This window comes from Poecilia reticulata, linkage group LG2 (genome assembly GCF_000633615.1).
Source record: "Poecilia reticulata strain Guanapo linkage group LG2, Guppy_female_1.0+MT, whole genome shotgun sequence".
Lineage (NCBI taxonomy): Eukaryota > Metazoa > Chordata > Actinopteri > Cyprinodontiformes > Poeciliidae > Poecilia > Poecilia reticulata.
Window position 1 is genome coordinate 3792795 of NC_024332.1, and position 12033 is coordinate 3804827.

The 12033-nt window shown below is 41.3% G+C and overlaps 1 protein-coding gene across 2 annotated transcripts in view; it reads left to right on the forward strand.

The window, feature by feature from the left end:
- The window catches only part of LOC103475908 (interleukin-1 receptor accessory protein-like 1), a 203299-nt gene extending 195278 nt beyond the window's left edge, over positions 1–8021 (forward strand). The window contains exons 11-12 of one of the 2 annotated variants that reach the window (XM_008427884.2): positions 1456–1500; positions 3956–8021. In XM_008427884.2, the coding sequence (XP_008426106.1) occupies positions 1456–1500; positions 3956–4683 (773 nt within the window). In that variant the 3' untranslated portion in view covers positions 4684–8021. The remainder of the gene's footprint in view (positions 1–1455; positions 1501–3955) is intronic. The other variant, XM_008427891.2, reaches the window with a different exon arrangement.
- Positions 8022–12033: the final 4012 nt, after the last annotated feature.

The following is a 12033-nucleotide window of genomic DNA, read 5'->3' on the forward strand; positions in this document are numbered from 1 at the left end:
CCAAATGCTGCACCTGAAGTAGAAGACCAATTAAAAAGCAATGGAATATATAAAAAGCATGCAGCATGGAGTATTTCCAAAATGTTTCACCCAAAGTAACCTTCATTGCTTTTCAAACACAATCAGCAGAAGATACAGTCCTGCTGATTAGAGTCCATATTCCAGATCCAGCTCTGCAAAGTCTCTGCCTCTGCATGCTGCTGTGTAATGGTGTCAGCTGCACATTACAGAATCTCTTTATGCATGGATATTAGTGCATGTTTTACCACAGCATATTCCTAATGGAGCATCTCACCATGCCCCGTGCTTATCTTTGATTAACTCAATACACAGATGAGTTTGATAATATCATTATGCTGTTAGCCTCCATTTCAATACTTGCATCTGCCTGTCTTCCCAGCACATGCCGCCATTACTAATTACGCGTTCCGTCAGTGGCTTTGTGCCAGGGTTATAAACTGAATCTGTTTCTGTGATGCTGTGCTCGCAAACTGGTGGGAGGGGGGAAGGTTTGGGACTGCTGTAATATGGGAAAAATGGCATAAAAATGCAAGGATGGAGAGGAATCTCAACCACAGCTTGTCACCATTTCAGCCCGGTGGTGCTGCTGCTTTCTGCTTTATTGTTGCTACGCATAAACATTCGACTCCCATTGGGAGTGTATTAGCATCCGAACAGTTCATATAACACAGTATAAGGCAGAGTTATGCATAAACAGAGTTTGTGCCTTTTGGGGGTTTGCTGTGTGTCAGCAACCCTTCTGAGTTTTGTTTTAGTGGCATGTCAACTCTGAGGAAAATTCAACATTTGGATCCCCTGTGCGGTGGATCTAAAAAGTCTCCACATCCCTGGTAAATTGCCAATGTTGAAACCAGAAGTTTTTCCACATGTAGCGTCACATTTGTCCTGTACAATTCAGGCAAAAACACATTTATCAGAGGAAACATTAACAGAAACATCCATAGCCTCCACTTTTTGATGACCTTTTTCAGCATTCACTCTTTCTGAGTTCACACCTGACATCAATAATAGTTAAAAATAAAATGTACTATATGAAAATGTTTGATTTTCCAGCTGTTCTTCCCTTTTCTAGAGTAAATGTGGAAGATGCTTTGGAATTATTAATTATGGTCGCACTTTCTTTGCATTAGAAAAAAAAAGATACATTTCATAGGGGTGTGTTCACTTTTGAGAGCCACTATACTTCCAGCACTTTCCTGAAGCAGAAGTCCTGGCTGAACTCCTACCACCTACATTCCTCTGCGTTTTTATGCTTCATGTCCCATATTAAACTGGAATAAACTGCTCAGTGCGATTATCAAACAATCGCCGCCGTCTATGCACCAGTGGATAAATCCAGTTTATGCCAGGGGAGAGTCCCCACATCTCCGTCACTGTTTTCACCTGCTCACGAATCTTCTGATCACCCTTTAAATGTAAATATCTATTGTTTAGGTTTCACCAATGATCATTTCCAGGATGACACAAGACTACTTAGAGGTACTTTTTCAACCCAGATTTTTTCCCACATGTGTTGACAAACAAACCCTTGTCACATGCTGTGACAGCTTTTCATTTTTACTCATTTAACAGACAGAAAACTGTGGTTCGGTCAGAAGATGTTGCTGTTTTTATGTGACAGGCAGTTTGATGTGTGCATCACAAATCATAACCCACTCAATTAAACCCATACCACTTTGAGGAAACACAATATTTTAGACCTGTTGTTGGAACACTTTAAGATTGTAAAACATAAATGTGTTCCTTCTGTTGTTCATAAACCATCAAAGCCTTAACTTTATTCACCTGTAAACAATGCTCTATGTAGCTAGCAGTTCTATGTCACTCTGGTGAATTATATGGCTGCTTAATCATCAATATGATCAAATTTATCATGTCGTTTAATTGCAAATGAAATTGTATAGCACTGTATTTTCAATGATTGTTTTTCTGATTCATTCCTTGCTAACTTCTTTCTATCCATCTTGTCTTTGTTGAGTTCCTCCATCTTTCATTTCCTTTTCTCCCTTTTTATTTCCTCCATTGTGTCCTTTCTTCCTCCCTTTGTTTCCTTGACACTCTTTGATTTCGTCTTTTCCTTCCTCTATTTTTGTGTCCTTACGCTCTTCTTTGCTTTTTTTTTTTTCTTCATTTCCCTTAATCGTTTTGACCTGCACTATCTTCCGTCTTTTATCAGTTGTGGCGGCCTTATCTTCCGCCTTTCCTATGTGTCCATGCATCTTTCCCTTCCCTCGATGTCCACAGCAGATGTTTATTTTCAGAGCTAAGATGAAGTGCAGAAACAATATGGGAAAGTTGTGATTAAAAATGGGGGTAATCATAATTGTAATCATAAAACTTGAGGCATCATTACACCCCAATGCGTTAAATACTTTAACAATTTCTCATTTTTTCTTTGTGTTTTGCTAACAAAATTTAGAGGAATTACTCTCCTGGTGTAAATTAATTGGAACTGCTTATTAAAAACTCAAAGACAACAGTGATTTTTATGAGCTATTTCATTAGAATATGGTCTGTCAGATCTGAAGAGAGAAACATTGTATTCCCTTGGCTTTAGAGGATGGAAATGTAATTTTTAAAGTTATGAATGGCTGGCAGGCGGCATCTAGAAACAGCAGATTTACAGTCAGTTAAAAAAAATAAAAATCAAATCAAGCCACTCTTCATTAGCTAATGTAGAGTATCCATTAATCCTTTTTAGTTTTTTTCCCCCTCCTGATATACTACAAAGAAAACCCCAAAGTGAACTGGCTCAGACCTTGAAGTGGAGATTTGGCCTCAGGGTCCTGTTTGAATTACAGCATGATGACCAATTACCAAACAGCAAAGAGACTGGCTTGTCATGTCGAAGTAAAGGGCAACTTCAAACCCAAGTTTACTCTAATCGAGCTCCTCTCATTGGACAGCCTCAGGCGCAGCATGACAGAATAGAAGCGGTTCACTCGCCGACGTATGCAGAGCGGGCCGGGGAGGGAATGTGGCGTTGGTTGGCGTAGCGACCAGCAGACACGCTGAGATATTACCAGGAAAGACGGAGTCTGGTTTTATCCCGTCCACCTGCTGCTGACCAAAGCTGTTGTGGCGGCCAAGAAAGGCTAAAAGCAAGCATTAGCTGCGCGCACAGACGTTTTCTCATGCTTTCACTTTCTCCTGACGCTCGGGGCAAGGTGTGAAAACCAAAAACACTCAGTTTGCTGCACGATGACGCATCCATTAGCTGAAGTGGCTCCGCAGTAGCTAATGTAAACCCACGCTGTTTTCTGCCTACGTGTGGCCAAAATCTTCAATGTCTCGGTTTTGAATGCAGAGGACAGATGCAGACTGTTGTTTTTTTGTTTTGTTTGTTTTTTGCCACCTCTGGGGGAAAAAATAAGAGCCTTAAAATGCAGTAGTGTAATCTCAGTGAACGGTTTTCAAAAACTAAACCTTTAAATTGTGTATAATTATGGATAACTACATTGAATAATTACATATATCAAGAATTGCCCACAGAGTCACTTTAACAATTACTAACTTTGGTTATTTTCTTGAAAATATCCATGAAATGAAATGTATTTATTTTTTTCACTGTGACTATATTATTGCAATAAGTGATTGATTTATTTCAACTCATCTTTGCAGGAGGTACTAACAACTGTGTTGTGTGTGTAGCTATTATTTAAAACTCATTCATTTCTAAATGGTGGAATGGTTAAATCAGAGTTGTATGCTTGATAAAGTTTTGATAACAATAATGGAGTAGCCTTATAAAAACTTGAGGTGAGGCCAAAGAGAGTTCTTGTACCCTGTGTAATATTGTTTTTCCACATTTACATCAAAGTTTAACTTTAAGTCTGTTTAGATGAAAAACAAACATAAGGAAGCAGAAACGATCAAATGCTTTTGAGTTTTCCGCCAAAGTGACGAATGTGTCTCTCTGTCCCGGTCAATCCAGCCTACATCGAGGACGTAGCGCGCTGCGTGGACCAGAGCAAGCGACTCATCATCGTCATGACACCCAGCTACGTGGTGCGGAGGGGGTGGAGCATCTTTGAACTGGAGACGCGGCTACGCAACATGCTGGTGACCGGAGAGATCAAAGTCATCCTGATCGAGTGCGCCGAGCTGCGGGGCATCATGAACTACCAGGAAGTGGAGGCCCTCAAGCACACCATCAAAATGCTGACGGTCATCAAGTGGCGCGGGCCGTCCAGCAACAAGCTCACCTCCAAGTTCTGGAAGCAGCTGCTCTACGAGATGCCCTTCAAGCGCATGGAGCCCCTGAGCATCTCCCACGAGCAGGTGCTGGACGTGAGCGAGCAAGGCGCCTTCGGCGAGCTCCAGACTGTCTCGGCCATCTCCATGGCAGCGGCCACCTCCACCGCCATGGCGACGGCGCACCCAGACTTGCGTTCGACCTTTCACAACTCGTGCCACACCCAGATGAGGCAGAAACACTATTACCGTAGCTACGACTACGACCTGCCACCCAGCGGCACGCTCCCGCCACTGTCCTCGCTAGGCAACCAGCACACCTACTGCAACATCCCCATGACGCTCATCAATGGACAGCGGCCGCAGTCCAAGTCGCCGCGCCAGCAGAGTGTGGAGGAGGGCCACGGCAACAACGCCATGCTGCCGCTGCTTCCCAGAGAGACCAGTATATCCAGCGTAATCTGGTGACAGAGCCGGTGCCGGGCGGGTCTGGGTCCGAACGAGATCCGTCATAGGGGGGGACTAGCCACCGGCAGTCAGATCCCGAATCCACCAGAGCCGGACGGAGCTGAATGGCACTAAGATACTTGCTGCTGTTACATTTGCACCAGGAGACAACATGTTGGGGAGGGGCGGGAGGGACAGAACATCAGACACAGTGGACAAAACCGGAGCTGAAAAATTCTTGTTTTGTTTTAGTCTAATAAGAGCTTTTATTAAAGTTGAACCACAAAAGAGGAAAAAAAACAAAAAAAAGAAGCAAGGAGAACATTTTTTTGTATGCCTGTAAAAACACTCAAGTAATACAAGCCAACACCTGTCCTAATTTACCACGAGAGTCGAGGAAAACAGGGTCCTGTACATACGTTTTTCTAATTCTTTGTAGCAACAGTGTTTGGGACTTGTTTCTTTATGTTTCCTTATCAATTGGGAATCTTTATTTTTCCTTGTTTGTTTTCAGTTTGTACTAAAGTGAAGCAATGGCCTGTAAGACGTGTTGGTAGAACTGTTGTTACCTTTATCCTAATTTGTTGGCTGGTGTAGTTTCTAATGCTTTTGATGGGTTTTTTTATTTCTTGGGAGGGATAGTTTAGAGTCACAGCCCTCGAGAGAAGGCTGAGATATTATAGGTTTGGGCTTAACCAGAATATGCAACATTTGGAGTCCAGACAACGGGACAGCACTGGGTTTTCAACTCTGATAATGAATGCTTTTGGGAAAAGAAGACTTATGGTGCTAGGCTTCACATCTCTATCTCGTCACAGCGACATTTACTTTTAAAGAGCAACCTTGCTATTTACCTTAACAGAAGATTATATCACTGAAAAGTAACTATGTGTATTATTTTATGAAAAAAAAGAAAAGTATATTTTTGTAACTGAGGGATATTTGCTTAGAGAAGTTCTATGTATGACGTTTCTGATAGAAGCGACTGGGAAAACGGATTAAAAAAAAAAACGGTTTTGTTATGTGAAACTGCTTAGCTCACAAAAATCACTCATTAACGTCTTTTATTGTTAGATGATGCGAACATGCGAAGTCGGGAGTTTTGACATTTTGAATCCACTCACAGCTCAGCAGACTTTTTTTCTATCACATTTGTTGATTTCATTGTCATTGCAGCAGTTCGCCTCCAGTTTAGTAGGGATGAAGCTACCGATGATGTCAGCATGGGTGAAGGAGAAAGCCATCGTCACTCAACCCAGTTTCCACAACAGGACCAAACAAGGCTGTCCAGGGCTAAAGTCATTGTCTCAGTTATCCATTTCCTGCTAAATGAAAGCCCTGTTTGTTTCCCATCCCCTCCCCAGGTGAGTTGTACTCCCAGGCTTCTCACGTTTCCCTCCAGAAACGGCACTCAGTGTTCCCTCATGTACAAAACATCTACAGTGCCTTGAAAACAGTTCACTCCCATTGAAACGTCACATTTTGGCAGCCACAAATTTTTATTTTTGTATTTTGTTTTTCTTATTTTTTTAATGCAATTTTATGTGAAAGAGCAACACAAAGTAGTGCAAAATTGTGAAGTGGAAGGAAAAAAAAATCTGGATTTAGTCCCCACAACATGATTCTGCCACCGCCATGTCTCCCAATGGAGGAGGTATGGTCAGGGTTTTCCAACATGTAATGTTTTGTATGTTGGCCAAAAAGAGAGCCTTCTTGTACAAGTTTGTGGCAAACTTTAAATAGGACATCTTATGACCTCTTTCCAACAATGCCACACAACTAATATTGTTCCAGGTAAAAGACTACAAAACCTGAGGTGCTGAACTCAAAATACAAATGGAAAAGAAATGCAAATGCATGCCACATTTTCAAATTTTATTTGGAAAAAAAAAGTAAAAAAACAAACATCTCCACCCACTTCACAATTATGCATCACTTACATGATGCATAATTACATTTACAGTGCATTTCAAGTTACATGAAAAGGAATTTGTGGTTGTAACATGACAAAATGTGGAAAAGACTCTTTTGCAAGGCACTGTAAGACAATTTTCAACACCGACCTCATGAAAAGTGTAAATGGTGAAATATTTACGAATTAACTTGAGATAGAGTTTAATTTAATAAACAACTAATATAAGCTAAATTATATTTAAAACTAGTAGCATTTTAGAATGAAATCCTTCAAAATGAAATATAATGAATGACGCTAATGAAGTCCTGGTTTATAGCTAATAGCAAAACAACTTTAGACCAAAGCGAAGGTAAATGGAACAGACCTCATCCACAAAAATCTATTTACTTCCCATCCTGATCGGTACCGCTCCATCCAGTCAAGATCACGTCTCCCATGACAACGACCCCGTTTCCTGAATCTGCCTGTGCCACATACCATTTCAGTTCTCATAGGAACTAGCTTCAACGTCTCAGACGATTCATTTTGTGCCATGAAATATGCAAAGTGATGAATTTGTAAGAACATAAATGAAAAACTGTCCTTTCCCCTCCTTGCTTTCTAATCTTTCTGTTGTGTAAAATTGGAGAAAAGGCCTGGGTTGTTTTTTTTGTTTGTTTTTTTATATAATTTATTGAGTTGTAAGCCAGCATATTTGCATTTGAGATTTTTTTTGTTTTGTTTTTTAATCAGAGCCTTTATTTCACACTGTTCCCTCCATGGAAAAGCGAAGTACCGATGTGTTCAGGAGCATCGACTCCGAACAGAGACCTCAAATATATGGCAAATGTGTAAATAAAACCTTTACAATATTCAAATGAAGACAATCGAGCCATACTCATGGAACCTGCTGGTCATTATTCACAAGGTTTCTCAGAGTGTAACCACTAATCCTCACTGGAGTCCAACTCCGACGTCTTCTTTGCTTTGAGAGGCTCTGTGAATATGACGACAATAACACTTTGGTTCATAATAAACAGAACATTTGTGGTGATGAGGCTTTGATTGGAAAGGTCATGACGTTGATTATTAACGAGAATATATAGCACAGTTATTCCAGGCACTTTCATGACTTGAGACGATGTCTCTGTTTTCTGATTTATTTTCTATTATGTATCTGCAATGTTCATTAAAAGAGATACTGTTATTAATAATAAAACCACATTTATGGTGATGGCATTCCTCCGTCCTGTATGTGATGTGCTTGGACAAGAGCGAGAGTGACGTATTCATTTGGTAAAACGAACAAAAGTACACATCCAGCTCTCCGTGTTTATGGAGCGGCCGCGTGGGCTGGTGGCGACGCACCGGATCGCAGTTTTTGGTGGAGAGCCAACACAGTCCCACCTACCCCACCCAACTGCCGTAACTCTTCTGTTTCCAGAAGAAAGCCCAGAAAAAAAAGGAAATATACGATCAGTAAGTCTCCTTATTCCACTTGGAGACTGAATCAGCTCGACCTCATTTTGAGATGGGATTAAATCAGGGGAGCTGCAACGCCTTGAGAAAAGCTATGAGATGCATGGTGTCCTGATTACTGTCAAACAAACAGGCACACAGCAAGTTTTACATCAGGAAATGCATTTGTTTACATGTTTTATGTTCTTGTACTGATCCATAAATGTTTCATTCAAGATGTGATACACGCATACATGGATTTATTTTTGGTAATTTTGATGAAAATCCCAAATTCAGAACATTAAGAATGTAAAAGAAAGCTATAAACAAAATGATATTTTGTACATCCAACCATTTTCCGTACACCCTTGTCCTAGTGGGACTGGGTTTTGGACCGTGGAAGAAGCCAGAGAGAACCCAAGCACGAATAGGGAGAACATGCGAACTCTATGCAGAAAGACCCCAGGTTGGGAATTGAACCCAGGACCTTCTTGCTGCAAGGCAACAGTGTGCAGGTTGTACTATATCATGAAGTTCATGTATGAAGCTTCCCACTGAAGATGACTAGGACAAAAATGTAGGCCTTTTACATCGATCCAAAAATACTTGAACACTGAGTTAAACACTCTTCCAGTCACCCCATACTATCTTGGTCTTGTCCAGAGAGGAGCAGCACTGCTGTCAGGTTCTACATAATGTAGCACGTGTGTTTCAGATGAATGTGCTAATTAGTGCTTGTTTAATCAATGTTAATTAGAGAGGATGCACCATGCTCTACATCAATGATTCCTCTCAACCACCAGGGGCATCCTTCCTCTTCTGAAAAGTGAGGTTTGTGCAAAACCAATGGCATAACACCGCATGGTTCCCAGAAATAATGCATACAATTATATATTTGCCTTGTTTATTTTTTTCCAATTTGAATTTTAGGGGAGAATGTGGCAAGAGACCATTGGAGCTGACCAATAAAGGCAAAGAAAGCATTTCTCCAAGTCCAGTTTCAGCTTTCATCTCAAACTATTTATTGCTCTCTATTCTTTGTACCATTTATACATCTGGATGCACACAGAAAGCTGCCAGATGTTTTATTATTCGGAGCTGCTGCCATATGGTGTGTGTAAAAAGGAGGAGCTCCTAAGCTAATTTTCACTTCATTACAGTGTCACACCATAATAAGCTCCCTTAACAAACGCAGTGGAAGAGTGAAGGCATTTGCTGTGGTGAGGGCAGACGCACACCACAAGAACAGGTGCTTTGTATCCATACTGGTGAGGAGTATTACTCACTGTGGCAGATAAAGCAGCCATTCCTCTCGGTGTCCCACAGGGTCTTGTTATAAGCAGCCCTGTGTGACACGTCTTCCACTCTGAGAACCAGGTCAATTGTCTGTGCACGGATAGAACGAGAGAGAGCTGGGAGCGTTTGCAGAGGCAATGCAGGCAGCTGTTAACCCACTTTTAAGGTAATCCTGCACTCACCGTGGTTCAGCACAACATAATTCCCTGGATCAACGATCACGCTTCACTTTTACTTTCCAAGAAGTGTTCCTGTCACTATATAATATAGTATTTACTGTGTCAGCTGATCAAAATGGAAGATGAAATCTGAACTTGAAATTCAACATTTTTTTCGTAAAATACGCAGAAAGAAACCTGGCTACGGGGGGAAATTTGCAGTAAAATGCTGCCATCTGCTGGAAGCATGTCGCAATTGACATTTGCTGAGAACAGAAGACGATATGGAACATGATGGAGGGAATAAATTCAGTTTATTACTTATCCAAATTGCTCCATCGTTTACCCTTTTAGAGCCTGTAATTGGGGTGTTTCTTTGAAATGGATTAATCATTATGGATTTGGCTCTTAAAATTTGCTTACACTGATATTTCTTTTAGAAAAAAAAAAATTCTAATGAGCCCATTGCAATGAAATTCTCACAAAAAAAAAAATCGAAATAACTCTTAAGTGAATAAAGTGGAATGATACAAGGAACAAGGACTGAATATACCTTTGCTGGTGTTTGTCTCCGACAAAACTCTAAGACAAAAGTCAGAAATCGTTGGGGGAAACAATCTGATCTTAATCCTTATAGTTTGGTGTGTGTGTAGCTTCATGAGTTTCTCAACAAAAGTAACTCACAATAAATTAAATTAGAATTATGTAATTTATTTTTCTTGAAACGTTCCATAATATACAAATATCTATATTTATCTTTCATGCTTTCGCTCAACCAGGGCCAATGGCTACTCGCGTTAGTCCGTCTGTTTGATTGAGGGAACAATCAGCCAATCACGAATACACAAGGAGCGTCGCTCCCCAAACTCATCCAGGTGTTTTAAATTGTCAATTCCACAGTCGCGTTGGGAAGATGAAGGCGGGTCAACAACTGAAGGTAGAATAAAGTGTCTTTAATGCTAAATTAATCTGTTGGTGTTCGGTGCATAAACGTCAAGTCGGAACAACGGCTTTACTGCACTTTTAGCAAGTGGTTGCCTTTTATGGGAAGATATTTAAGCGGCGGCTGCACAGTGGCGCAGTTAGTAGAGCTGTTGCCTTGCAGCAAGGTTCTGGGTTCGATTCCCGGCCCCGGTCTTTCTGCATGGAGTTTGCATGTTTTCCCTGTGCATGTGTGGGTTTTCTCCGGGTACTCCGGTTTCCTCCCACAGTCTAAAAACATGACTGTCAGATTAATTGGCCTCTCCAAATTGCCCCTAGGTGTGAGTGTGTGTGTGCATGGTTGCTTGTCCTGTTTGTCTCTGTGTTGCCCTGCGACAGACTGGCGACCTGTCCAGGGTGACCCCGCCTCCCGCCCGGAACGTTGGCTGGAGATGGGCACCAGTAACCCTCCCGACCCCACCAAGGGACAAGGGTGCAAGAAAATGGATGGATGGATGGATACTTAAGCGGCACCTGGCGTCTATGTAGCGCCACTACATATTTGACTCATTCAATAATATTTTGTACAAAGTTATTTAAGTACTGAATTTAGTAAGTGAAAACATATTTAGATACAAAAATCTGTCGTTTTTTCTGTACACCCTTGTCGCTATTGGCGTCGGGAGGGCTGCTGGTACCTATTTCCAGCAAACGTTTCGGCAAGAGTACACCCTGGACAAGTCGCCAGTCTGTCACAGGGAAACACAGAGACGGACAGCCATACACACTCACTCACACCTAGGGACCAATTAACCAGACAGTCACGTTTTTGGACTGTGGGAGGAAGCCGGAGAACCCAGAGAGAACCCACACATCCACAGGGAGAACATGCAAACGCCAGGCCAGAAGTCAAACCCAGGACCTTCTTGCTGCAAGGCAACTGTGCTACTGTGCATCCCTGGTTACATTCATTAAAACTGAATTCCAAGGAATTTATTTCTAACAAACCAAATATCTTACAGCCATATCAGGAATGTCTAGATTGTTTTGTTTATGTACTATACAGATAAACTGAGTCGTGAATGCCTGTATGAGGTGCAGAAATACATCTGAGAAGAACCAGAAGTCATCAGTTTAGTTAGAGGTAAGTAAAACCACAAGTTATTGTTGATCTGTATAATCCAAAATAAGCAAGTTAACCCTTTGAGAAATGCAGAAATTATTCATTTCTATATTAAGGGGAGAAAGTAATGCGTTGATTTGGGATGGTATTTTGTTTGTTTTATAATGTTAAAAGTTGACTGGAAATTCAAGAATATGATATGAACTTCAAGAATATGATACAAACTTCAAGTGCTTGCAGAAGCCTACAAACACCCTAGGTGGTTTGGGTAAGGAAGAGCTGGGATGAATTGTATCATTGTCCCTCACCTGTCCTACTACTACCCACCTCTCCTCCTTCCTGCCCTCTCACCCCTGCCTGGCTCTACTCCTGACCTTCCAATGCCCTGAGCCTTCCTATCTGGGGGTTGTCGAGAAAAGTCGAGCTCATCCCACTTCCCCATGCTGGAGATTTTAGTTTAATAGTAATAATAAATAAAATTACCTTAAAATTAATGACATAGGTGACATCAAGACCCAACA